This window comes from Cinclus cinclus, chromosome 10 (assembly GCF_963662255.1).
Source record: "Cinclus cinclus chromosome 10, bCinCin1.1, whole genome shotgun sequence".
Classification (NCBI taxonomy): Eukaryota; Metazoa; Chordata; class Aves; order Passeriformes; family Cinclidae; genus Cinclus; species Cinclus cinclus.
In genome coordinates this window covers 1951262-1979184 of record NC_085055.1, presented here as the reverse complement: position 1 = coordinate 1979184, position 27923 = coordinate 1951262, and the positions used below count along the sequence as shown (strand labels likewise).

The 27923-nt window shown below is 44.4% G+C and overlaps 2 protein-coding genes and 1 non-coding gene across 9 annotated transcripts in view; all 3 read left to right on the top strand.

Annotated features, from left to right (window-relative positions):
* Positions 1-19143, top strand: part of KPNA4 (karyopherin subunit alpha 4) — a 22335-nt gene extending 3192 nt beyond the window's left edge. For 2 of the 7 annotated variants that reach the window (XM_062499027.1, XM_062499029.1), the window contains exons 2-17: positions 3866-3910; positions 4635-4724; positions 4820-4849; positions 4949-5001; positions 5680-5775; positions 5878-5963; positions 7554-7640; positions 9353-9522; positions 9856-9900; positions 10783-10914; positions 11132-11260; positions 12587-12691; positions 13217-13288; positions 13880-14042; positions 14844-14938; positions 15910-19143. In XM_062499027.1, the coding sequence (XP_062355011.1) occupies positions 3866-3910; positions 4635-4724; positions 4820-4849; positions 4949-5001; positions 5680-5775; positions 5878-5963; positions 7554-7640; positions 9353-9522; positions 9856-9900; positions 10783-10914; positions 11132-11260; positions 12587-12691; positions 13217-13288; positions 13880-14042; positions 14844-14938; positions 15910-16008 (1497 nt within the window). In that variant the 3' untranslated portion in view covers positions 16009-19143. Of the gene's footprint in view, positions 1-164; positions 503-1205; positions 1309-3865; positions 3911-4634; positions 4725-4819; positions 4850-4948; positions 5002-5679; positions 5776-5877; positions 5964-7553; positions 7641-9352; positions 9523-9855; positions 9901-10782; positions 10915-11131; positions 11261-12586; positions 12692-13216; positions 13289-13879; positions 14043-14843; positions 14939-15909 lie in introns of those variants that run through there. The other 5 variants (XM_062499025.1, XM_062499026.1, XM_062499030.1 and 2 more) reach the window with 5 other exon arrangements.
* LOC134048072 (small Cajal body-specific RNA 7) lies at positions 11574-11889 on the top strand. The gene has a single exon (XR_009933526.1). It is a non-coding gene; the product is annotated as a small Cajal body-specific RNA 7 (non-coding RNA).
* On the top strand, positions 16173-27923 carry TRIM59 (tripartite motif containing 59). Its single transcript, XM_062499389.1, is given in 5 exon segments — positions 16173-16179; positions 16539-16551; positions 25480-25993; positions 26713-27052; positions 27055-27923. Coding segments are annotated over 5 exon segments (1743 nt in total).

Here is a 27923-nt window from a genome sequence, read left to right as displayed (position 1 = left end):
TGCTTCATTTTCTGTCACCTGGTGATTCAACATTTCATTTTCTCTTGATGATTGCTCCCTGCTGCTGCATTGCAATCTGACTGACATTTAGTTTTTTGGGTTTTGGTTTTTTTTTTAATGTAATAAAAAATATCTCCTGCATTTTATTTCTCTGTAAATCCTGGAAGAATCTGCTGGATCCTTCTTCACCTGTGTTGCTGGGCAGGAGATTAAGGATTGCTTGAACAGTGCCAGCACAGGAGAGGTGTTAAATAGAGATTTCTGCTCTGCAACTGAGAGATGCATGAAGGGAAATGATGATAATTCCGTGATGCAGAGCACTTCAAAACTAATTTTGGAGCAGCCATTGCATCCAGATGCTTGAAGATCAGTAATGTCAGGATTTTAAGAGTTGCCAGCATCCTTCACTGGACTTTAAAAATCCCAATGTATTTGAGAACACCAAGGAGGCTCCAGGGGAGTGAATGGAAGGTGGTGCTGTGAGATATGTTGAATATTGCAGGTACTTTGAAGCTTTTCAACCCTTTCTGTATCCCACACAAAATAGTCTGCTTGGGATTAAATACGGAAGAACTGAAGGAGAGCAGGAATTTCACTCAGTGAGATAAAAATAGGTTCCTTTAAGCTGACTTGGAGTTCTGTGGTGAAGCTCATCCATCTTGTCACTTTGAAATGATACTGAGATATTTGTTTAAGGCATTTTCTGTGCCATGCACAGCTTCCCCAGGAAAAATGGGGCTGGTAGCACACAGAATGTCATACTGGTTTTTATTTTTTTATCTGGAACTCAGACTCCCATTTTCATTCTGAAGCGGGAAGTGCTGCTGAGATGTGATTTCTGGAGGTATCTCGGGTTGGCTTTATGATCCCAGAGCATTTTCATCAGTGATCTTGAGAGCAGATTTCATTGCTCCAGTCTGGAATGGAGCTAGGACTTGTATAGGAGGGGAATAATGGATGGAGTAGGGCCTGAATCACTGGATAGAGCTGAGGAAAAAGTCTCTTTGCACGTGTCTGTTCCCTGTGGGCTGTCTTTTGTTTTTATTTGGGATCCCAGACCACACTGGTGCTGGTAGCAGCTTCCTGGGAAGGAAGGAGGGAAGGAGGGAGGGAAGGAAGGAAGGAAGGAAGGAAGGAAGGAAGGAAGGAAGGAAGGATGGCACAACCAGCTCATTTGTTATTTACAGTAACTGTTGACTTTGCAGCTCCCCGGCAGAAACAATGTGCCTTTGGAAACCTTTCCCTGCCATGAGAGGAGCAGCCAGAGTTCTGCAGTTACTCCTGTGCTGTCAGACCTTCCTCTTGGAGGTGTGGAAATGGGGTGGAGTATTTTATAGAAAAATATTTTAAAGGAAAAAAAAAATAAAATAAAACAGCCACCCAGGAGTGACCACAGGCTGAGTTCCTGATTGCTTCAGGGAAGGAACAGGGATCCCATTCCAGGTGTATTTAGGATCCCATTCCAGGCTGGTGGATCCCAGCTGCTTGGAATATTCCTTGTGTTATTGTGAAAACCCCCAGAATGTCTCAGGATCCTGCAGGCATCACTAACACAAGATTTTAATGATAAGCTGAAGGGCTCAGTCATGACTAATGGTCAGAAATAGCCCTTATGATAAATCTGAAGCTAAATATAATTGAAAAAAAGGGGGATGGAGAGGTGGCCATCACAGGCGACAGAAATAGATGGGATCATTTGATTTTTGATGTAGCAAACGACAAACAGGATCCAGTGACTGAAAGAGCCACGTGAATTCCTGACAGCGGTGCCTGCTTTTCAACTGGAGCCCTTCCCAGGGCCCTCCTGAACTCTGCTTTCAGAGCCCTTGTGCCGAGGGTGGTTTCCTGCTCACAGCTGTGTTGGTGGGAGCTGGGAGCTGATTCAGACTGCTCGCATCTCCCCCAGAACAGAAGGAAGAATTCCCCACGTGCCAAGACACCGCCGTCCCTCATCCCTGCCCTCTGAGCTGTTGTCCAAAGGCAGCACAATTGATCCTGACTCTGCTTGGCATTTTACTTTCTGCAAGGGGTGGTGGTACTGGGGAATCCCATGGCAGAGCTGACTTCACTTCTCATTTATGTGCTTTTCCTCACAGGATGAGCGGTGCCAGGTTGACCTGTAACTATTCTGTCAACAGGCTCTGTTTACACAGAGAGTGATTTTAGTTTTGGTAAATTGTGCTTAAGAGTGACTTCACTGGTGGCTTGTGTTTCATGTGAAAGCTTTTGTGATTCCCAGGTGTGCAGGCAGCAGTTCAGGCAAGGGCCTCTCAGCTTGTGGCAGCAGGGAGAGCATTCTTGTCCCAGCAGAGGATTCTTTAAAGTCTCATCACTTACAGATAGGAATTTTTAAAGTAAAGAATTTTCTAAATGACACATCTGAGGCTTTTTATTTTTTTCCTCTTGTAATATTTGTTTTGGTCCCACTTGATTGTCCCTGTGTCAGCACCAGCTTTGCTGTGACCAGCAGTGTCATCATCCCTGGGCTCTGGGAAGAGCCATCCCTTTCCCAGGGCAGCTTTTTGGGTGGGAACGCTGATTTTATTGGCTTGTGCTTTAGGAAAGTGTTAAAAGTCCTGTGAGATCATCAGGGGCGTGGCACAGTTCTGCAATCTGATTATCAGAGGCTTTCCTCGCATGACTTTTTTCCTCTTGGATATGCCAGGTATGTAGAGTCTGGAGAAACTCCCCATAGCATTTGAGAGCAGGAGCCTGCAGTACCTAAGCCAGGTGAAAATTTGCAGCATCTTTCCAAAGCCTGGAAGTGCAGGGTGGGACCCAGCAGTGGATCAGCTTTTCCTGGAGCTCAGGGAAATATCCAGAGGGTGATTCCTGCCTTCACTCTGCTCTTCAGAGCTGCACCCATTGTCCTGGGGGCTTGGGCATTCCAGGGGTTGGAATTCCTGGGAGGAATTGCAGTGAACTCCTCTGTCCTGGCTCTTCCCAGCTTGCTGCTCTGGGCACTTTGCCTTTCCCAGAGCAGGAAACTGGATTTTCCCCTCAGACCATGCAAAGTTCTGCCTCCGAAGCAGCAGGGAACCCTCCCTTCTTTTCCACTTTTTTCCCCTTTCTTGAACATTTTTTCTTGTAGCTCCTTCCTTTGAGGAGCTCCAGGTTTGTGCTCAGCTGAAATTTGATCTGATGAACTCAGAGTTGTTTTTTGATAAAAATCATGATGCTTGGCAGGTGAGATTTGGTTGCTGATCTTCAGATCTCTTTGCTGTTCAGGAGGTTCCTTTTCCTTCTGTCCTGTGCCTGGGGACTTCCAGCTTTCCCTGGGCTTGTCACAATCAAAATGGAATTGTTTGGAATTTTGCTGTTCTCGTTCACTGTAGAATGATTTATTTCTCTCTTTTCACTGCAGTAGCACAAGCAGCAATAAACCAATTTCTGTGTATTTACAATTGAGTCTTTCCTGAATACTGTCCGTGGCAGCTGTAGAGAAAAATGACCAAAAAATTAGTCTTAGAGTGTCAAAGGTTTTAATTTATAAATAATAGTTCTGGATCTCAACTTTGCCTGCAGGGTCTCTTTATTTGAGCTTGTTTATAAAGTTATTTTACTGTTAGATTACCTTGGTCTTTGTAATGCTATTTCCATTTTGCCCTTTAAAAGACATTGGTTTTATTCCTAATTCCTTTTTTTCCTCAACATAAAGACTTAGGAGAGTGCTTTCCTGTGAAGTAACAGGAATATTGTAGTTATTTCCATTTCCTGTAGATTTCTACTTTGATGATGAAGATTAAACCCTGTGTGTAAAAGTTTTGTTTAAAGTGCATGAACTGAAATAGTTGTACAAGAACTTTTTAAAGTTGATCTAAATTCAGATTATGACTTTTTTTTTTTTAATCTTGATTCTTTCCAGACTATGAGAAGACAAAGAAATGAAGTTGTTGTGGAGTTGAGAAAGGTGAGATGGCCCAGCATTATTGTTCTTTTGGTTTATATTATTGTTCTTTTGGTTTATATTATTGTTCTTTTGGTTTATATTATTGTTCTCCCCAAATGGGGTTTGACTTTGTTCTTACTCAGTAAAATATGAGTTTTTGTTAAAAACTCAGAAGTTCTGAAGTTATGTCAGTTCCACAACTTTTGTCCTGAAAACCAGGAGTCTATTTGTAACCTAATTAAGGGAATCATTCATGCACTTCCAGAGGTTTTTAGAGATTTATAAAAAATTTTTTTTTCCTTTGAAAATCAGCTGTTCCTGCTCATCTGCAGTGGAAGGTTATTTCTATACAAGTAAGTGTGGAGGAGTGTGAGGTAACACTGGAATTGTTGGGAAAAAAAAGGAATCACAACTGGAATTAGTTCCCTCTGGGCTGAAGAGAAAATCTGGGAATCTGTGTCCTGTTAAAATGGTATTGGAATATTGAGGGATGTGTGCACAGCAAGCTTCCAGCACAAGTTGGATGCAGGATTTTTTAGGAGGAATTCCCAAAATGTGCAGCTTCTCTGTGCAATCCTTTCCAACGTTTTTGGTTTGTTTGGTTTTTTTTTTTTTTTTTCCTTGGAAATTGAAGTGTCAGTGATGGTGGATTTCTGATTGTTTGAAACAGAAACTTCCCTTCTTAACACCCCCACTCGCCCTAAATCTAAGTTTTTAAAGATATTCCATGATTTTTCTCTTTAAGAACAAAAGAGATGAGCATCTCCTAAAGAGAAGGAATGTTCCTCATGAAGATATCTGTGAAGATTCTGATGTAGATGGGGACTTCAGAGTGGTAAGAATTAACTCTCATTAATTTCTTGGTTCTTCATACTTAAAAGACATCAGGAATTTCTAAATTTCTAACTGCTTTTTGTCTCTGTTTTCTAGCAAAACACTTCTTTGGAGGCAATAGTGCAGGTAAAAACAATTAAATTGTTTTTATTTGTTTTAATTGTTTTTATATTCTTCGCGGCATGATGACAGATGGGTGAAAAAATCTAATTTTTCTTATTTTAGAATGCTTCAAGTGACAACCAGGGTATTCAGTTAAGTGCTGTGCAGGCAGCAAGGTAAGAACACACTTTACTCAAATATCCTGATTTTATTCTTATTTTATCAGGTTTTTAAGGATTGTCTAGCTTGAGTGAAACTGTATTAATTGATTTTTAAAAGGAAAATAGAAGTTTAAAGAAATCAGAATACACAGACCTTTTAAGAAGTGTGGATTTTCTTTAGATGTAAATACCTGGATTTATTTGGTGCAAACCTGATGCTTCTGACAGAGTAAAATGCACACTTTAAAGGACTGTAAAGTCTTTAAGTGCAGAAGGAGCTGAGTGCAGAAGGAAGAAGCTGTAGGAGTTGGAGCTCAGTAACTCTGATCTTTTATTTTCCTGATTGATGGTAAACTTCAAGAGGGGAGAAAACATGGAATGAAATGGCCAGTGGATGTGATGGCTTTGCTTTTCCAGTGGCTCAGTCATTTCACTTGGGGGATTATTTTCACTTAGAGAGGAGGAAACAAATCCTGTGGGTCTTTGGGAGGAGGAGAGAAACACTGGGGCAGCAATTTGGTTGTTGGGGCTGCCAAACTCAACACAGGAAGCCTTTACTGTGCTGCACCAGTGGCAGCACTGATCCCTTTTGGAGGGGAAAGCTGGGTTTAACAGCTCCCTGCTCCTTCCAGGCAGGATTTGTCTGTAATTTGGGGGTTTTTTTTAAGTTTTTTTTCCCATTTCCCTGCACAGGAAGCTGCTGTCCAGTGACCGTAATCCACCCATCGATGACCTAATAAAATCAGGAATTTTACCAATCTTAGTGCACTGCCTTGAAAGAGATGACAAGTGAGTATTGCCAAAATTCAAAATACTGCAGCCCTTCTTGCTGCTCAGCTGCTGTGTCACTAATCTGAATTAATAACTGCTGTGCTTTTTCTTCCTCTGCAGTCCTTCCTTGCAGTTTGAAGCTGCGTGGGCTTTGACAAACATTGCCTCTGGGACCTCAGAACAAACCCAGGCTGTCGTTCAATCCAGTGAGTCCTGCAGGCTGCATTTGCTTCCATCCCCTTCTGGGATTTGCTTGGGATCAGTCAAAGCCCCACCTGGTTTTGGCTTCATTTTCTCAGGGTTTAAACCCACTTGTGTTTTTCCTAATGATGAGCTGGAAACTCAAAGTATCTTAGAGTTGTTACCTGCCGGTTTCCAGTTTTCAAACTTCAAAAAAAAAAAAAATCCCACCAAAAAACTTGAAATAAACACAAACAACCCTTCTGAAAAGGGTGAAGAGGGAATAATATTCATGGACCAGAACTCTTCCAAAATCAAGTTGAATTTAAAAACCTGTCCTTATTTCGAGGCATCTGAAACATGGAATTGTTGTTGGAATCTGAGGTGCCAGGAAAAGCAAACTTTGTTCTGGATTCCAGGCATGTCATGAAGCAGAGCTTCTGTTGCTGAATCAAAACTAAGTGGACAGAGTTTTTAATAAACCAGAGCTTCTTGAAGAATCAAAGATACATTGAAATTCAGAATTTTTCCTAAAATTTAGGAAAAAAGTACACGAAACTTAGATTGGCTGTAAGATTTTTTTTTTTCTTTTTGCAAACTCAGGGTTAAGAGCCTGTGAACTTTGATATAATTTGATTTTCACCTTTATAGGATTTATCTCTGGTGATATTTTTACCTTTTTCTCAGTCTTCTTCCTTTCCTAGTTGCAACCTGAGTTTTCTTTGGGAAATCTAATTAATAGATAATCTATCCCACCCCTGATTTAGAACACTAAATCGATTTTATCAATGGATTGAGCACTTTTTCAGTGATTTCTGTAGGTCTGTGTTGCACTCTGTTAGTCAGTTCAGTAGCTGTGACATTTGAAATTATGATTTATTTCAATTAAAAGCATGGTCTGTTGTCATTTCTCCATAAACATTTATTAATCTCCTTGCTGGAGATGTTTTTTCTCCTTGCATACAGACACTGTAAATACCTTTATTTAGCAGGAAATGAGAATCCTGCCGATTTGTTGTTTCTCTGGTAAACACACGGTTTATATTAATAAAAAAACTAACTAAAAATTTCACTTTTCCCTTGAAATGTATGAAGCAAATGGATTCCTTAGAGACTAAGCAAGCACCCCAGTGCTCGGGAAGAACAAAACAGGATCAGTTATGGAAATGTGGATTCCTTTCCTGCCCCATTCCTGAATTCCCACTCCATTCCCGTTTATTCTCCAGCTGCTCCATTTGAATGGCACAGTTTGGGCTTTGTTGTTGCTTTGCACTTGGGTCTGGTGCATAACTTAGCAGAGAATTCCTGAATTCAATAAATGCAACTAAATTTGGATCTTGACAAGCTCCAGTGAACTCAAGACTTGCAAACAAATGAAATGTCAAGGGTTTAATGTTCTCAGGTGCAGGCTCTGTAAGAATATGCAGCAAAGGAAGAATTATTGCAGTGTTTTATTTTAATATCACCTGGGAAATTAGTGAAGATTTCACCACTTCTTAACAGGAAAAAAAAAATATGTGAGCGTTAATTCTGTGAATTATTTGCTCTTTTGAGATGCATTTTTTAACCATTTCCCTGGGGGTTTTATTTGTTGATTTTTATTTTTCATTTTTCAGATGCTGTGCCGCTTTTCCTGAGACTGCTGCATTCACCTCATCAAAATGTTTGTGAGCAAGCAGTGTGGGCTCTAGGCAATATCATAGGTGGGTGTTCCTCACCTCTGGGGATGTTTTATTAATTAGTTGTAATTAATTATTGCTCCTCCTGCCATCACCAACCTCTGGCAATTGTCTGGCAATTTTGTCAGGGAATCTTCAGGGCTCTCACTGTTCTTGGTGTTGTCTGGCACCCCTTTCCTTATCCCACCACCATAAATCTGGAAAGGATGGGAGGGTTTGTGTTGAAGTGTGTAAAGGATGGGAGGGTTTGTGCTGAAGTGTGTACAGGATGGGAGGGTTTGTGTTGAAGTGTGTAAAGGATGGGAGGGTTTGTGCTGAAGTGTGTAAAGGATGGGAGGGTTTGTGCTGAAGTGTGTAAAGGATGGGAGGGTTTGTGTTGAAGTGTGTAAAAGATGGGAGGGTTTGTGCTGAAGTGTGTACAGGATGGGAGGGTTTGTGCTGAAGTGTGTACAGGATGGGAGGGTTTGTGCTGAAGTGTGTAAAGGATGGGAGGGTTTGTGTTGAAGTGTGTAAAAGATGGGAGGGTTTGTGCTGAAGTGTGTACAGGATGGGAGGGTTTGTGCTGAAGTGTGTAAAGGATGGGAGGGTTTGTGTTGAAGTGTGTAAAGGATGGGAGGGTTTGTGCTGAAGTGTGTACAGGATGGGAGGGTTTGTGCTGAAGTGTGTACAGGATGGGAGGGTTTGTGCTGAAGTGTGTACAGGATGGGAGGGTTTGTGCTGAAGTGTGTACAGGATGGGAGGGTTTGTGCTGAAGTGTGTAAAGGATGGGAGGGTTTGTGTTGAAGTGTGTAAAGGATGGGAGGGTTTGTGTTGAAGTGTGTAAAAGATGGGAGGGTTTGTGCTGAAGTGTGTACAGGATGGGAGGGTTTGTGTTGAAGTGTGTAAAAGATGGGAGGGTTTGTGCTGAAGTGTGTACAGGATGGGAGGGTTTGTGCTGAAGTGTGTAAAGGATGGGAGGGTTTGTGTTGAAGTGTGTAAAAGATGGGAGGGTTTGTGCTGAAGTGTGTACAGGATGGGAGGGTTTGTGCTGAAGTGTGTACAGGATGGGAGGGTTTGTGCTGAAGTGTGTAAAGGATGGGAGGGTTTGTGCTGAAGTGTGTAAAGGATGGGAGGGTTTGTGTTGAAGTGTGTAAAGGATGGGAGGGTTTGTGCTGAAGTGTGTAAAGGATGGGAGGGTTTGTGTTGAAGTGTGTACAGGATGGGAGGGTTTGTGCTGAAGTGTGTAAAGGATGGGAGGGTTTGTGCTGAAGTGTGTACAGGATGGGAGGGTTTGTGCTGAAGTGTGTAAAGGATGGGAGGGTTTGTGTTGAAGTGTGTAAAGGATGGGAGGGTTTGTGTTGAAGTGTGTACAGGATGGGAGGGTTTGTGCTGAAGTGTGTAAAGGATGGGAGGGTTTGTGTTGAAGTGTGTAAAGGATGGGAGGGTTTGTGTTGAAGTGTGTAAAGGATGGGAGGGTTTGTGCTGAAGTGTGTACAGGATGGGAGGGTTTGTGCTGAAGTGTGTAAAGGATGGGAGGGTTTGTGCTGAAGTGTGTACAGGATGGGAGGGTTTGTGCTGAAGTGTGTACAGGATGGGAGGGTTTGTGCTGAAGTGTGTAAAGGATGGGAGGGTTTGTGTTGAAGTGTGTACAGGATGGGAGGGTTTGTGCTGAAGTGTGTACAGGATGGGAGGGTTTGTGTTAAAATCTCTCCACCATGGGAGGGTTTGTGATAACACTCCTCTGCTTGTGCCCCCAGGTGATGGACCCCAGTGCAGGGATTATGTCATTAGCCTTGGAGTGGTGAAGCCTCTGCTGTCCTTCATCAGCCCCTCCATCCCCATCACCTTCCTCAGGAATGTCACCTGGGTCATGGTGAACCTGTGCCGCCACAAGGACCCCCCTCCCCCCATGGAGACCATCCAGGAGGTGATGGGGAATGGGAATGGGGGATGGGAATGGGGGATGGGAATGGGGAATGGGGGAGTGGGGAATGTGGGGGGATTGGGGATGAGATTGGGAGTGGGGAATGGGGATTGGGAGATGGGGATGGGTGATGGGTTAGGGTTAGATGGGAGATGGGAATGGGGAATGGGGATGGGGATTAGGGAATTGGAGATGGGAATGTGGGGGATTGGGAGTGGGATGGGGATGGTGGTGGGAAGATGGGAATTGGGTGATGGGATTGATGTGCAGTGGGGTTGGGTTCCTGCTGGGGTTTGGCTGCTTTCTGAATAACCCCAGGTGTTTGTTCCCCCTCAGATCCTGCCAGCGCTCTGTGTTCTAATTCACCACACGGATGTAAATGTGAGTGACCCCTCTTACAGCCACTTCAGCTCCTGCTTTAGCAGAAGTCTAGTTTTCTTAAAATACTCAAGTAGTTTGTTAGCTGAAATACCAAATAATTAAAATCTGTGATGTTCCCCTTGATTCTTCGGCTGGCTACTAAATGCTTATTTTAAAATATTGATGTTATTTTCAAATAGTGATGTTTTTTCCTTGCTATTTCTGGCTTTGCAAGTGTTTATTTGCATGTACTTTCCCTGCACTTATTTTTATAAACTTTATACTTTAATTTAAACTTTACAAATACAAACTTTGTATTTGTATAAAACTGCATTTTATTTATATTTCTGTGAGCATTGAGTCACAGAGAAATACAGGAAATTTTTTGGCTAGCACTTAAATTTGTAATGCAAATCAGTGTGAATGAAAAAAAAGCCAGTGTCTGCCCATGTGAAATGTCAGGGTTAGATGTAACTTCTGAGGTGTGTTAAATATGAAATTATTTAATAGAGAAGTAAATGAGCAAAACTTTACTGAAATTATAAATCAGCTTTTTGTCTGAACATGAAGCAGAATTTAAGATTGATTCTTTGCATTGTAGCTGGTTTAGTGGCAGCAGTGCTCTGCAAAAAAATATATCTATATTAACTTTTCTTACAGTAACGGTGTGATGTAATTTCTCACCTCTAAGGAGGTGAAATGCAGTTTATTTGAGTTTTTGAAATGCCTCTATGGGTGAGCCATTCAAGAGCTCTCAGCTCAAACAACTCACTCAGTATTTTTGCAAGCTGTCAATTGAAATGCTGACATTTCCTGCTGTTTAAACTGTTACATGAACTCAGATTAATGGGAAACTTACCCAGCAATGTCCATGATTGTGGAGCTGCTGTTTTTTCCTGTCAGATATTGGTAGATACAGTCTGGGCCCTCTCCTATCTCACGGATGCTGGCAATGAGCAGATCCAGATGGTGATAGACTCTGGAATTGTCCCTCACTTGGTTCCTCTCCTCAGCCACCAGGAAGTCAAAGTCCAGGTGAGTTTGGATCACACAGAGCACGTGACCCCCAAGAAAATTTCATTTTTCTTTCATTTTTCTAGCTCGATTGAAAAAATAAAACTGAATTTTAAAACACAAATTTTTAAAAAATTGATTTTTTTTTCCCTGTGTGCTGCAACATTTGCATAAAACCTTTTAGGTGCTCAGCCTTGCTGAAGAAATGTTGTTTTGAGAGGAAATGTTTTGTTTTCAGACGGCTGCACTGAGAGCTGTGGGGAACATTGTCACTGGCACCGATGAGCAGACACAGGTAGTCCTCAACTGTGAAGCTCTCTCACATTTCCCAGCACTTCTGACACATCCCAAAGAAAAAATTAATAAGGTGAGCAACAAAATGAAAAGGGATTTTACCTGATTGGTAAGTTTTCTGTTTAACTGAGCTTGGGTTCCACCTTGTGCAGTGTGGTGAATATGTGAATAATTGATTCCTTCCACCAGTGTGTGGCAAATTTCAGCAAATACTGATTTTTTTGTATTTTTTTTTTTCTGGAATGAATATCCACAGGGAAGTGTCTTAGGAGCTGCTTGACAGGAATGTCCATATAGGAAATCAAGGGTTTCTCTCAGAAATCTGTTGACTTAAAAGTTGGGGGTTGTCAATATGTGAAATGTCACCTTAATTAAACTGACTCTCTTGGAAGTGATGACACAGAGCTAATTGGGTGTGTTAGGATGGAGTGTGTGTGTGAGGGAGGGGATGGAGGCAGGTCTGGGGGTGTCTGGGGAGTGTGTGATTGATGTGGTGGGATGTGATGTGATGTGATGTGAGGGGGCTCTCGTGGGGGCACTGATGGCAGTGCTGAGCCAGGAGTGCATCTGAGGCGTGTTGGGCACCTCCGGGGCCCCTCTGCAACACTGCCTGTGATTAAAGCCCCAAAAATGCCCACCAGGAGAGCCCCAGGCAGCCCAAATCTCTGCCAGGGTCACCAGAGATCCTGTGATCTGATCTCAGAGAGTCAGTGAGTGAAACATGAACCTTGGTGTATCCTACTTTGAGAGAAATTCTCAGCTAAAGAAGTTCTCCTTCAGGGAGGTTGAGAAGGGAATTGAATGGTGGAGAGTTTCTAAGAAGGGAGAAATCTTCATCAGCTGTGGGGTTTGAAGAGGTTGATATTCAGAATGTACTTACAATTATATTTAAAACTGTTACATCTTGATTAAAGTGTAGATTCCCACTCTAAAAGGGAGGTGAGGGCTCTGAATTTAATTCGGGGAGGGGCTGCTAGAGAAGGGATTTGTTCTTGCTTTCCTAGGCAAAATACTGCCTGGGAGGAGACAGAGTGGGCATAAAGAGTCATAAACTTCAGAGCATTGTTAAAAGTCCAGTGTTTAATTAACAATGAAGCTCAGAAGAGACCTTGGGAAGGAGGTGAAGAGCGGCCTCCTGCACTGCCATATGTGCAATACAGGATTTATCAGGCAATCAGAACTGCTCATTTGCTCGTTTTCTGTCTCCAAAGAATTTTTGTTTTTAATTTGAAGTGTTTGGTCTCCTAAGTGAGATTGTCCCTTGGGTTTGTCTCAGCAAGAATTCACCTCTGCAGCAGCAAGGCTGAGTGCCTGGTTGTGTTCAGGGCTGGCCAGTTGCAGTGGACATGAGTGCTGCAGAATCCTCCTGTGGACTAATGGCTGATGTTTTATTTTGCAGGAAGCAGTGTGGTTCCTATCTAACATCACTGCAGGAAACCAGCAGCAGGTTCAGGCAGTAATAGATGCAAACCTTGTTCCAATGATAATCCATCTTCTAGATAAGGTCAGATCCCAAGGGTTGGTGTTGGGGCTTCAAATCCTGCAGTTTCCAGCTGTTGGGTGTTGGTGTTTTTTAAAAAGTGCCTTCCCAAAGCACTGTGTGCTGCCAAGGATCTGCTGTGGCAGAAAAGAAGGAGCAGCTAAAAGCATGTGGGGATTCTCTAAGGGAAAAGACAAATGACACAAACAGCTCTGTTAATTGCCAATTTATTGATCTGGGAAAAAAGTGTGGAGACTTTTCCAGCTGCAGCATGGGCAGAGCTTTATCCCAGCTGTCCCTGCAGGATCTGACAGCTGCTGAGAAGGAGTGCCAGGGTGCAGCTCTGGTGTGCTGTCATGTAAATTAAATTCTTTCCCTTGGAAGAACAATTGCAAAGGCGGGTTGTAGGGAAGGGATTGATTTGTTACTCTCACTGAGAACTGCTACAGTGGCCCCATGCAGAGGGGACTGTAACAAATGCAGCTTTTGTGGGAATCCTGCCTCGTATAAACCCTGCAGTGACTCTTCTGTCTCTGCTTGTGCTCTCAGGGGGATTTTGGGACTCAGAAAGAAGCTGCTTGGGCAATAAGCAACTTAACAATCAGTGGAAGAAAAGACCAGGTGAGCCCAGCTTTGAGAAAACCAAACTTGCATTTGCTGTGTGGGGAAGTGCTGGGCTGTGGATGTCTCTGTTCCTCACTGCTCAGTGACTTTCCCTCCTCCACGTGGGGTTTTAGAGTGCCCTTCCCTTGTCCCCGGGGTCACCTGAGACCCAGGGGTGTCCCTGGGGGTTTGGATGGAAGCTCTGCTGGGGTGGGTGACTTCAGTCAGGCTCTGATGGGCTTCTCAAACATTCCACATTTCTTGTTACCTTTTTGCCCAAGCCCCAAGGATGTGATAATTGAAAGGACAGGAACCACTGAGCACACAAGTCTCTTGTAAGCCCAGAGGGAGATTTGTGGCAGGGTTGGGGTGCTGAGGTTGAAACTCCTTATCTACACTGAAAAATTCAGAGTGTTCACTCCCTGGGTGTCACAAATCTCAAATCTATTCGTAGTTTAACACCCAAATGTTACCTCTGAACCTTCCAAAGAGGGATTCCTGAAGTGGCCACTGCAGAATGCTCTGGGCTGGGTGGGTGACACTGAGAATTTGGACTTGCTTGTGCTGCTGCCACATTCCTGCTGTAACTCTTGGCTTTTCCCCCCTCAGGTGGCTTACTTAATTCAACAAAATGTAATTCCTCCCTTTTGCAATTTGCTGACAGTAAAAGATGCACAAGTTGTGCAGGTGGTTCTGGATGGACTAAGTAATATATTAAAAATGGCTGAAGAGGAAGCAGAAACCATAGCCAACCTTATAGAGGAGTGTGGAGGTAGGAAGAGTAAAATGTTAACAACTTCTCCAGGGATTGCTGCTTTGGCATCCTGCTTGTGCTGGGTTTAATGTTGGCAAAGGTATTTTAAGCAAATCCATTTTTAAAGCATCCTTTTCATGCCTGTCAGGTAAATATCCACAGCTTTTCCTAAGTTTATGATCAAATAAAATATGGAGGAGCAGGATAATGGCAGTGAAGTTCATTAGCTGGTAATTTTGTAACAGTCTGCATATTAGACAAATCAGTCTAATTAACAGAAACTAAATTAGTCAGTGTGGATGTACTTACCTTAATTGTGCACAAGCCATGTCCAGGTGAACTTGGAAAAAAAAGAATTCTGCATACAATGGTTGTAAAAACGTAATAACTTGAATTTCTTCATGGCTTTGAGACTTTCTCAGTGTTGGTTGTGGTTTGAGTTGACTGAAACTTTTCAGGCATGAAAGAACAGTGATATTAAATTTGGGCACAGGTAAAAACCTGTGGGATTTGTTAACATGGAGTAGAATCATCTCCAAAATACCAAACCATGAGGGAGGGCAGAAAGATTAATGATGGCTGGGAGGGGAGAAATGTTTGTGCCAAAACTCTGCTTGTCAGAGCTTCCAGATGATTTCTATGTCCTGAACATCTGTTTATTTGTGTAAAATACATATAAATATGCCAGGTGGGTTTAACAGCATCTTATTCATAACCAGATTATTCATAACTCTGTTCCCAGATGTATTTTTAATTTCTTTGTTGGAACTTGTTTGGCCTGAATTTGGTGTTCTGAGCTCTCTTGTGCGTTTCTTGCAGGCCTGGAGAAAATTGAACAGCTCCAAAACCATGAAAATGAAGACATCTACAAACTGGCTTATGAGATCATTGATCAGTTCTTCTCCTCAGATGATGTGAGTGCAGTTCCCTGCAGTGTGCTCCTTGTTTCCATTTATTCATCTGCTCTGTGGCACTTGCTGGGCTCGGGGCAGAACGAGCCCTTTTTGAACCTCTTGCACGTCCTGCCATTGCTCATGATGAAGCATTAAAGAAGATCTGATGCCTAATCTAAGCCTCATCTCCAGGGATTAAAATCCCAGGCTGTGAATAGTTCCCTTAACTCTCAGCCTGACGTTTCCCATTTGATAAGCTCCCTGCTGACTCCAGGGCTGAGGCTGCTGCTTAAGCAACAAAACAGTTGGAATATTTGGAGAATTCCAGGGGTTGGAATGTGCTGATCAGGAGTGTTGTTCCATTTCAAACGTGGAAGATAAATCAAAGGTTGATTTTCAATTTTTTTTTTTTTTTTTTTGGTGCACTTCCAATCTCAGGAATTCATTGCAGAGAGGGGAAGTGCAGCCCTGGCAGTCTGGGCCATGCAGGGAGAGTTTTCTGCTGGCCTGAAGAAGTGCAGAGGTTCAGCTGCATTCACTTGCAAGATGATTTTGTGCTGGAGTTTCACTTGGATGTGAATTATAAGATCCAAGTCTTGTTTAGCAACTCAACTTCAGCATTTACAGCTGGACTTGGAATTGAATTGGAATTGAATTGGAATTGAATCCACTGTCAGTTTGGGAACCACAGTTTGGGTTTAGTGGTGCTGCTGGTCTCCTAAGAACTGAGACAGTTTCTGAGACTGCCAGGAGGTTTTCCAGGAGAGGAAATTGTTGAGACAAGAGGGTTTGGGGTGCCGTGTAACATTCCTTGAGAAACAAGAACCAAACCACTTGGGTTTAAATCGCTTCGCTTCGGTGCTCTCCCTAAATTTGGGGAGGGACAGCAGGGCTGGTGCAGGGAGGTGAACAGAGCTGCCTTTGGGGTTGCCCAGCTCCTGAGGATGGGGCTTTGTTGTGTCCCTGCTCACCGTGCTCCCGTTGCATTCCAGATTGATGAAGATCCAAGCCTTGTTCCAGAAGCAATCCAAGGCGGAACGTTTGGTTTCAATTCATCTGCCAACGTACCAGCAGAAGGGTTCCAGTTTTAGAGCGGTGCTTTGGAGGTTTAGGTACAATGCAGCACTGAATAAAAAAAAAAAAAAAATGTTTGATCCATCAATCTCGGCTCATGGGATCCGCTGCTGCATTAAATCGGGAAAGTAAAATGTGAAGATTTCATTTGGAATCACAGAAAAGCCCAAATGAAGTCAAGATGGCGAGTGGGTGCGAGTGAGAATGAGTGGCAAAATGTAATGACAAACTTCACACTGAATGCTTCTTTAGATTGTTCAAAGAAAAAAAGGGCTACAGGTCACAGATCTTGAGTGCCTGAGAAGGAACACCGACCTCCTGGAGCTGCGGGGGGCCGCAGAACTGTCACCATCAGCCTCAGAAGCATCAGAGCAAGCGGGATGCCCAGAGCACGGGGAGCAGCCGGGCCTTGCTCTGCAGCCCCGCAGCGAGCGGCCAGCCCGGGGCACTGAGTGAGTGTCTGTGTGTCTGTCTGTGTGTGTGTCTGTGCCAGCCCGGGGCACTGAGTGAGTGTCTGTGTGTCTGTCTGTGTGTGTGTCTGTGCCAGCCCGGGGCACTGAGTGAGTGTCTGTGTGTCTGTCTGTGTGTGTGTCTGTGCCAGCCCGGGGCACTGAGTGAGTGTCTGTGTGTCTGTCTGTGTGTGTGTCTGTGCCAGCCCGGGGCACTGAGTGAGTGTCTGTGTGTCTGTCTGTGTGTGTGTCTGTGCCAGCCCGGGGCACTGAGTGAGTGTCTGTGTGTCTGTCTGTGTGTGTGTCTGTGCCAGCCCGGGGCACTGAGTGAGTGTCTGTGTGTCTGTCTGTGTGTGCCAGCCCGGGGCACTGAGTGAGTGTCTGTGTGTCTGTCTGTGTGTGCCAGCCCGGGGCACTGAGTGAGTGTCTGTGTGTCTGTCTGTGTGTGTGTCTGTGCCAGCCCGGGGCACTGAGTGAGTGTCTGTGTGTCTGTCTGTGTGTGCCAGCCCGGGGCACTGAGTGAGTGTCTGTGTGTCTGTCTGTGTGTGCCAGCCCAGGGCACTGAGTGAGTGTCCGTGTGTCTGTGTCTGTGCGTGTGTCTGTGTGTCTGTGTGTGTGTGTCTGTGCCAGCCTGGTGCAGTGAGTGAGTGTGTGTGTGTGTGTGTCTGTGTGTGTGTGTGTGTCTGTGTGTGTGTGTGTCTCTGTGTGTGTGTCTCTGTGTGTGTGTGTGTCTCTGTGTGTGTGTGTGTGTCTGTGTGTGTGTGTGTGTCTGTGTGTGTGTGTGTGTCTGTCTGTGTGTGTGTGTCTGTCTGTGTGTGTCTGTGTGTGTGTGTCTCTGTGTGTGTGTCTCTGTGTGTGTGTGTGTGTCTGTGTGTGTGTGTGTGTCTGTGTGTGTGTGTGTGTCTGTGTGTGTGTGTGTGTCTGTGTGTGTGTGTGTCTGTGTGTGTGTGTCTCTGTGTGTGTGTCTCTGTGTGTGTGTGTGTGTCTGTGTGTGTGTGTGTGTCTGTGTGTGTGTGTCTCTGTGTGTGTGTGTGTGTCTGTGTGTGTGTGTGTGTCTGTGTGTGTGTGTCTCTGTGTGTGTGTCTCTGTGTGTGTGTGTCTGTGTGTGTGTGTCTCTGTGTGTGTGTCTCTGTGTGTGTGTGTCTGTGTGTGTGTGTGTGTGTGTGTGTGTCTGTCTGTGTGTGTGTCTGTGTGTCTGTCTGTGTGTGTCTGTGTGTGTGTGTCTGTGTGTGTGTGTCTGTGTGTGTGTGTGTCTCTGTGTGTGTGTGTGTGTCTGTCTGTGTGTGTGTCTGTGTGTCTGTCTGTGTGTGTGTCTGTGCCAGCCCGGGGCAGTGAGTGTGAGAGCCAAGTGCTTGTGCTGTGTCTGTGCACGAGTGCGAGCTTGAGTGGCCTCCAGGGGCTGAGGAACCCCAAACCACCCGTGAGTTCAGCCGTGTTCACCACACTGGACACACCCAGACCGGTTTAGCAGCAGACTCTGGTTTACTCCTGCAGCCTGTGTTTTCCTCTTTTCTATTTTCCGCCCCCCCCCCTTTTTTTTTGTTTTCTTTTTGTTTAGATTCCCCCCCCCCCCCTTATTTTTTTTTTTCTTTCAATTCTTTTTAATTTCTTTTCCTGTTACGGCTTCTTAGTTGTTTGTAAAGTCAGAATTTCAGGAAGGCTTCCCTGTGCATTTGCACCAGATGAATGTTTGATGTTATGAAAAGCTTTTCCATATCATCAAAACTAATTTGTAGATTTCTGCATGGAAAAAAAAAAAACAAACGAGAAGAAAACAAACAAAAAAAAGAAATCATCCATTTCCCTTCAGACGAGACTGTGTTGCAGTACACAAATTGCCATAATAGTAGAAAGCAGTAAAATGTGGGAATTAAAGCTCATCCTTTTCATTTTCAAAGATAACATGAAGACCTTTGCATGTGCTAATCTCCAGCATAGTTCATTTTTAGATTTCGTTGAGTCCTGTAACCAAAATGTTTCTGTTGTGGTAGGATACCGTGCTGTGTTTCAATGTTACTTGTTTTCAAACTTTGTTTTCTATGAAAATGATATGGAAACGACTAAAAATGAAATTTGGTGCATATGTACTGCTGAATAAAGAGCGAAAAAAAGAGGTGTGAATAGATGTACAAATCAAGTCATGGTTTGAACACCTTTAATATGCCTAATCCAATTGTTTTAGACTTTTTATCTTAGATGTAGGCAGCCATGAACAATCTATTTTGAGCCACTTTAGAGAGAAAAAAAAAACTGAAAAAAAAAAACGAACTTTGTACTTTTAAAACTTGCACAAAAAGTTTTATAATTGGAAGAGTGCCTCAGTTGTGAGGTGGTGCACACTAAATTCAAGGTGACATTACAAATTTGTCCAGATGAACTCTTGATAAGGTGGCTCACTGTAGGAAATGCTGTGCCTTCCCCTCTGAGCACAAGTGTTGCATGAAGAACAATTTGCTAGAACTCAGAAGCCCAGGCCGGGTCAGGCGGCGCGAGCGCCCCGCTCCCTGCGGGCCCCGGTAGCAGGATAAAGATTATTTTGTGATCATAACTCCTTGTTGGACTAGAGTATTTTTGCAGCATTCCTTGTCATCAGAAACATGGTTAAAAGTTGAAAACTAGAAGCAGCAGAAAAACTAGCTTGTGAATTTATCCACGTAGAGTGCAGGCTAGGCTGTCTTGGGAAATAAAACGTGAAAACGTGCACGTGCTGCTCTGGCTGGTTCTTTGTAGAGTAGTCACCCTTTGCATCATCACACACTGCCATCGTTACTGTTTATATCACATTGTGCACCATCAGATTATCACCTACAGTCACCCTTTGCATCATCACACACTGCCATCGTTACTGTTTATATCACATTGTGCACCATCAGATTATCACCTACAGTCACCCTTTGCATCATCACACACTGCCATCGTTACTGTTTATATTCACATTGTGCACCATCAGATTATCTCCTACAGTCACCCTTTGCATCATCACACACCGCCATCGTTACTGTTTATATTCACATTGTGCACCATCAGATTATCTCCTACAGTCACCCTTTGCATCATCACACACTGCCATTGTTACTGTTTATATCACATTGTGCACCATCGGATTATCTCCTACAGTCACCCTTTGCATCATCACACACCGCCATCGTTACTGTTTATATCACATTGTGCACCATCGGATTATCTCCTACAGTCACCCTTTGCATCATCACACACCGCCATCGTTACTGTTTATATTCACACTGTGCACCATCGGATTATTTCCTACAGTCACCCTTTGCATCATCACACACCGCCATCGTTACTGTTTATATCACATTGTGCACCATCGGATTATCTCCTACAGTCACCCTTTGCATCATCACACACCGCCATCGTTACTGTTTATATTCACATTGTGCACCATCGGATTATCTCCTACAGTCACCCTTTGCATCATCACACACTGCCATTGTTACTGTTTATATCACATTGTGCACCATCGGATTATCTCCTACAGTCACCCTTTGCATCATCACACACCGCCATCGTTACTGTTTATATCACATTGTGCACCATCGGATTATCTCCTACAGTCACCCTTTGCATCATCATACACTGCCATTGTTACTGTTTATATCACACTGTGCACCATCAGATTATCACCTACAGTCACCCTTTGCATCATCACACACCGCCATCGTTACTGTTTATATCACATTGTGCAGCACCAAACAGGTTATTATTTATATTCACATTGTGCACCAAAAGACAGATTATTACCTACAGTCACACTGCACTCAAACACTGCGATTGTTATTGTTTATATCACATTGTGCACCATCAAACAGATTATTATTAATCTTCACATTGTGCACCATCAGATTATCACCTACAGTCACACTGTGTACTCAAACACTGACATTGTTGTTATTGTTTATTTTCACATTGTGCACCATCAAGCACAGGTTGTTACCTACAGTCACACTTTGCACTCAAACACAGGTTATTACTGTTTATATTCACATTGTGCACTATCAAACAGATTATTATTTATAGTCACATTGTACATCATCACACACAGATTATTGTTATTTATATTCACACTGTGCACCATCAAACACAGATTGTTGTTATTTATATCGACATTTTGCATCATCAAAGACAGGTTGTTATTGTTTATATTTGCATTGTGCACCATAAAACACAGATTATTGTTATTTATATCACATTGTGCACCATAAAACAGGTTATTATTATTTCTATTCACATTGTGCATCATAAAACACATTATTTTTATTTATATTCACATTGTGCATTATCAAACACAGGTTATTACTATTTATATTCACACTGTGCACCACCGAACACAGATTATTTTTATATTCACATTGTTCACCATAAAACAGGTTATTACTATTTATATTCACATTTTGCATCATAAAACACAGATTATTTTTATATTCACATTTGCACCATAAAACAGGTTATTATTATTTATATTCACACTGTGCACCACCGAACACAGATTATTTGGAGATTGTTATTTTCCAGTCACATTTTTCATCATAACACATGGATGATTTAGAGATTACTATTTATATTCACATTGTGCATCATCAAACACAGATTATTGTTATTTATATTCACATTTTGCATCATCAAGCACAGGTTATTTGGAGATTATTTCACATTTTTCCCCATAAAACATTCAGAGGTTTTTATTTATATTCCCATTTTTCATCAAGCACAGATTATTTGGAGATTATTATTCACATTTTGCATCATCAAGCACAGATTATTTGGAGATTGTTATTTATATTCCCATTTTTCATCATCAGATATGATTTGAGGATTGTTATTTGTATTCACATTTTGCATCATAAAATATTATTTGGAGATTTTTATTTGCATTCACATTTTTTGTCACAAAACACATTATTTGGAGATTATTTCACGTTTTTCATTATAAAGCATAGATTATTTGGAGATTATTTATATTCACATTTCTCTTCAAGCACAGACTATTTGGAGATTATTATTCACATTTTTCATCATAAAACACAGATTATTAGGAGATTATTTCACATTTTTCATCACAAAGCACACATTATTTGGATATAATTTATATTCACATTTTTCATGGTAAAACACAGATTATTTGGAGATTAATTCGCATTTTTCATCATAAAGCACTGAGATTATTTGGAAAAAAGTGACTTTTAAAGTCACTGGCTCTGGGCTGTGGTTTTTACCTGTTAAATGTTTTTGTGTTGCTGGCTGGAAGCCTGGGGGTATTTTGCTATAAATGTTTTAAAAATATAATAATAATAATAATAATAATAATAATAATAATAATAATAATAATAATAATAATAATAATAATATAGAAATAATAATAAGTGGAATTTTCACTTTTCATTTCATTTCATTTAATGACCTCAGTGTATTCACTCAATAAATCAGGGCTGTGGATCCAGGGAATCCATGGAGAAAGGAAATAAAATCCTTTTTATGGGATGGGAGTTGTCCCAAGGAGAATTCTAACCAATAAATTAAAATTTTCACCCTCCAACCCCTTTTCTGCATAGAAAATTGCTGTTTTACCAACTTTCCTCTGGGGGTAAAAGGAGAACAGAGATTCGTGACCAAAAAACAAAAACAAAAAACAAACAAACAAACAAAAAAAATATTTGTCTGAAACCAAAAATTATTTCATGCCAAAAGAAGCTTTCCTGGGTATAAAACAGCTCCAGAAAATCCCTTTGAGCTGGTGCCGTTCCAGCTTTTCCCCCTGTTTTTTTTTTTTAATTTTATTTTTTGTTTTGTTTTTAGGGTGGGTTATGAACAGGGAAAATTTTCTTCCCCCGTCACTGTTTTTTTACCGAAATTCAGAAATCTGAAATATTCCATCTTCCACAGGGTGGCACCACTGGAGTTCTCATTTGTGCAATTTTTTATTTTATTTTATTTTTTTTTCATCCTCTCCAATTTGCATTTTAATTACATTGTCGGGAAAAGGGGGATTTGTTCTGGAATCTTGGGATGCAAAGCAGAAAAAAATTTAGGAATTTCCTCTGGGAATCCTGATGGCTGAGTTTGGCTGATGTAGCCGTATTTTTAGGTTATATTTATATTAAAATATCCCGTGTTTTGGAGTAGAAAATTATCTTTTCAGCTGAGTTTAAGGCAGCAAATAGAAAAATATTTAGAGTACAAAAAAAAAAAGAATCCACAAATCAGCTGTGCCAGGTGGGAATTTTTATTTTAAGGGGAAAAAAAAAATCAAATATCTACCCTGGAATTTTAAGATTTGGGAAGAAGAATAATCTGAATGGAAAGGGTGTTCTTGAGAGAAGTGGAATTATCCAGGTTTTTTTGTGGATAATTTGGGATAATTTTTTAATCCAGATTTTTGTGAAGCTTTTCAGCATTCCCTGGATGGAGCTCATCCCATCTTCCTTGCAGTTGTGAATTTCTGCTTTGGGGCTGGGACAGGCTGCTAAAAATCCAAATTTCTGCATAGAACGAGGAGATTTTTGGAGTGAAAAAGTGAGATTTTGGGAAAAAAAAAGAAAAAAATGGGGTGTTTTGGGGTGAAAAATGGAGATTTTTGGGATGGAAAAAGGAGATTTTGGGGGGAAAAATGAGATTTTTTTGAGAGGGTTTTGGGGTGAAAAATGGAGATTTTGGGGGTGAAAAATGGAGATTTTGGGAAAAAAGAAAAAAAATTGTTTTTTTTGGGGGGGTTGGGGTGAAAAAATGGGGATTATGTGGGGTGAAAAATGGAGATTTTTTGGGAAGGAAAAAGGAGATTTTGGGGGTGAAAAAAAAAGAGATTTTTGGTTTCCTTTTTTTTTTTTTTAGGGTCAGATAATGAATAAAATGATTCCAAGAAAAACGAAACTCTGGCACAGTCACTTCAAAACGTCTTCAGGTTAAAAGTCAAAAACCTTTCGCCACTTTGAACTCCAAATATTTCCTCAGTTCTGCGTGTCACCAAATTCCTGGCAGGAATTTGCTCCTGAGGCTGGAATTGATTAAAGGAGAAAATTCATTGGAAGCTTCATTTCCATCAAATAATTCCCATTTTTCTTGTCAGTCCATTATAAATCATGTATTTATCCTGCTGCTTGGCCGTGCCCCAAAGCTGAGGAAAAGTTTTCCTAAAATTATCATTAAAATGTTAATCCTTTCAGTTTAAAATTTCTATAAAGCACTAAAAGCTGCTCTTACTAGAAAAGGACCAAATTTGGGAAATTTGAAATGCCAAGGATTGGTAAAAGCGTTCCAGAAGTGTTGGAATTTATGGGAAGGCAGGAGGTCGGTGCCAGCAGCGCAGCTCAGGAGTTTAATCACAGATTTCATTCCTGCAATGGCTCTCGGCTGCTTCATCTTGAATTCTTCATTTCGGCACATAAACCAGCTGAAAACCAACTTCTGCTCTTTGTTACAATATTCTTCAGTCTATCGTGAATTATTGTCAAAAGCTCCCTTATTTTGTGCTCCTGTCGTTTTCCCTTCAAGGTTCTCGTGAGGTGTGGGGTCATTTGTGTGATTACAGCTCGAGGGTTTTTATTGTTTGAAGCGCAATCCCAGCTGCTCCCCAGCTGCGTGTGCAACGCTCCCCACACAGCAGTTTAAAGACACGTTCAGGGAAGTTTGGAATGATGGTGGATTATGATTCACATCTCGACATTCGGGTTTTGTTTCTCTTTCGAATTCACTCTGTATCAGCTGAGAGTAGCTCCAGTGCAGAGCAGCTGAAAAGAGAATAATGTGGGAAGTGGGAAATCCTTCGCTGCTGCTTCCCTGGGCCTGCCCGCCCTCCCGGGGAGGAATTCCTTCCCCAGATCCCACCCGGCCCTTCCCTCACAGTGGGAGCCATTCCCTGGGGAAATCCTCTCAGCTGTCTCCAGCAGCTTCAGCGAAAGATGAAATCATTTCCATTTCCGTGGCCAGCAGCTGTCTCGGAAGTGGGGAGAAGGTTCCTTGTCTCCTGTTTTCCACCTTCAGGGTGAATTTTTCCATGGATTGTGGAATGAGGGTCAGACGCTGGATGCAGAGCGGGAATGAGGCACGGCTGCCACTCTGTGTCCTTCCTGTGCACGGAGTGGGCTCATCCATCCCTCCGTCCATCCATCCATCCATCCGTCCATCCATCCATCCATCCGTCCGTCCGTCCATCCATCCATCCATCCATCATCCATCATCCATCCTCCATTCATCCATCCATCCGTCCGTCCATCCGTCCGTCCATCCATCCATCCATCATCCATCCATCCATCATCCATCCACATCCATCCATCCATCCATCCATCATCCATCATCCATCATCCATCCGTCCGTCCGTCCATCCATCCATCCCTCCGTCCATCCATCCGTCCATCCGTCCATCCATCCGTCCGTCCGTCCATCCATCCATCCATCCATCATCCATCATCCATCCTCCATTCATCCATCCATCCGTCCGTCCGTCCATCCGTCCGTCCATCCATCCATCCATCCATCATCCATCCATCCATCCATCCATCCATCATCCATCCATCCATCATCCATCATCCATCCGTCCGTCCGTCCGTCCGTCCATCCATCCATCCGTCCGTCCGTCCATCCATCCATCCATCCATCCATCCCTCCCTCCGTCCATCCCCCAGTCCCGCACAATTCCCTGGCCCAGAGGGAAGGGATCTGCCCGCTGAGCTCCTCCCGCTCCTGCCGGCCAAGGGAGCGACCCGGCGCTGGGTTCCGTCCCTTCTCCCCCTCCATCCCTCCCCTCGGTTCCGTCCCTTCTCCCCCTCCATCCCTCCCCTCGGTTCCGTCCCTTCTCCCCCTCCATCCCTCCCCTCGGTTCCGTCCTTTCTCCCCCTCCATCCCTCCCCTCGGTTCCGTCCTTTCTCCCCCTCCATCCCTCCCCTCGGTTCCGTCCCTTCTCCCCCTCCATCCCTCCCCTCGGTTCCGTCCCTTCTCCCCCTCCATCCCTCCCCTCGGTTCCGTCCCTTCTCCCCCTCCATCCCTCCCCTCGGTTCCGTCCTTTCTCCCCCTCCATCCCTCCCTCAGCTCCGCCCGTTTCCGCTCCCTCTCCCGCCATTGGCGCTGCGGGGCCGCGGCTCTCACCGGGCGGGGTGGGGAAAGCGGCTCCATCGCCGAAAGGGGAACCCGGGACGGGCTCGGAGCGGCTCCATCGCCGAAAGGGGAACCCGGGACGGGCTCGGAGCGGCTCCATCGCCGAAAGGGGAACCCGGGACGGGCTCGGAGCGGCTCCATCGCCGAAAGGGGAACCCGGGACGGGTTCGGAGCGGCTCCATCGCCGAAAGGGGAACCCGGGACGGGCTCGGAGCGGCTCCATCGCCGAAAGGGGAACCCGGGACGGGCTCGGAGCGGCTCCATCGCCGAGCGGAGCTCCTCGGGAGGTCCCCGCAGCCTGAGGGGCCGGGCACGGCGGGGCTCGGGGCCGTGCAGACGCCGCTTTTCCCGTCTTTCAGCCTGTCCCCGTCGCTGTGACTCGGCAGGTTCCAGCCGTTCCCGGCTACTCGCGCCCATCGATCCCCGGAGCTGCAGGGGACGGGTCCAGGTGTGCTCCTCCCTCTGGCTCCGCTGCCCGGCACTGAGCGGTGCATAACGCGGAATGCTCATGGCCAGAAACCTTAGCAGAGTTATAAGGGACGGAGAGTTAGTCCTGGCTATAGAATCGAAAGATACAGGGGGGGATAGTGAAAGTTAATTTTCAGTTTCGTGCTTAAAGTAACCCGGGAGTAATTGTGGTGTTCTCTGTGAGGGCTGCCGAGTTGGGACTTTGTTGAGAGAGCTTCTAAATGTAACTGCTTAATGCACTTACAACTATTTTATGTTACAAAAATAACATTTGAAACCATTGGGGGAGAGAGCAAACTTCTGTACTTCCGTTCACATTGAAAATGTTACTCCTGGCGGGAGAAAATTTCCATAGCTCTGAGGTTATTTAGAAATTCTAGTTCTGGCTTTTACCACTCTACTGCTGTTTCCCACTGTGTGCAGTATCTCGTGGCAGACCGCTGCTTTTCCTGGATTTTTAAGGCTTGCAGATGGATGATAGGGATACGGTCAGGAGAACGCTCTGAGTGTGATTAACCTGGAATTTGCTGAGCCCCTTGAACCGTTCTCACTTCCATTCTTCCACCCCCCTACCCCAAGTGCGGAGGCAGGGAATTCCCGGTCAGGAAATGCGTGGCTCGCTGGGTAGGTGTGAGCAGACACAAATCCCCGGTTTGTTTTTTTTTTCTTTGTGTGTGTGTGTGTGTGTGCCCCTGGCAGGCCGTGGAGCGGCTGGAGGAGGAGCTGACCTGTGCCATCTGCTGTGACATCTTCTCGGAGCCGCGGGTGCTGCCGTGCTCGCACACCTTCTGCCGGCCGTGCCTGCAGGGTCTCCTGCAGCCCTCGCACGGATTCCCGGCCGGGATGTGCCTGAGCTGTCCCAGCTGCGGGGCTCGTGTGGCCGTGCCCGCTGCGGGGCTCCAGGCGCTGCCCATCAACTTGGCCCTCAAAGCCGTGATCGAGAAGTGCCGGCAGGAGGAGCGGGCCGGGGCCGGGGCCGGGGCCGAGACGTGCAGGGCACACCCCCGGCAGCCGCTGAACATTTACTGCCTGCAGGAGCGCGGCTGGTGTGCGGGCAGTGCATCACCATCGGCACGCACCGCAGACACCCCATCGATGATCTCCAGAGCGCCTGCGGGAGAGCCAGGGAGGCTTCGGGCCAGCTCCTGGAGGAGCTGACGGATCGATCCCAATCCAAGGTGTTCTCGTGCTCCGAGAGGCTGCAGCAGCACAAGGCCCGGTGCCAGAGCGCCCTGCAGAGCGACAGGCAAGCTGTGCTGCAGTATTTTAAGGAACTTGGTGATGCCTTGGAGCAAAAGAAAGCAGCTCTGCTGAGCGCACTGGATGAACTGGAGAGCTGCGTTTCGGAGAAATACGATCCCCTCATCGAGGAAGTGGAAAACCTGAAGCAGGAAGAGAATGAGTTAAAGGAGCTGCTCGCAGCCCTTCAGCAGGAGGAGTCTCCGCTGCTTTTCCTGGAGAAGCTGCAGGGGCTGCAGCTGCGGCTCCAAGCTCTCAGGCAGAAGCAGCTCCCGGAGCCTGAACCCGTGGAGATCCATCCAAGCATGGAGAAGGTGCTGCAGGACACGTCCAGAACTGAATTCGGGCAGCTCCACAAGATCCACGCTCCAAAGCTACGCCTGGCTCACAAAAGCCAGTGCTCTCGAGAGCAAACAGCAGCGTCTGCACTCTGGGCTGCTTTCACTGACCCAAGCGTTCTCCTGCTGATCCTGAGCTCAGTTCTGTTGCTCTGGCACAAGGAAATCTCATCTAGAGCCATCTCTGCTCCTCTGGCAGATCTCTGGAAATCCCTGCTGCAGGTTTCTCAGGATTCCTGCACGTACCTGCAGGACAGAGTGCGAGGGCTGTGCTACACTTCTGCCCTGCCCAGGGAGTGGTGCAGGAGAATCCGTCCCGACTACTTCGGTTAG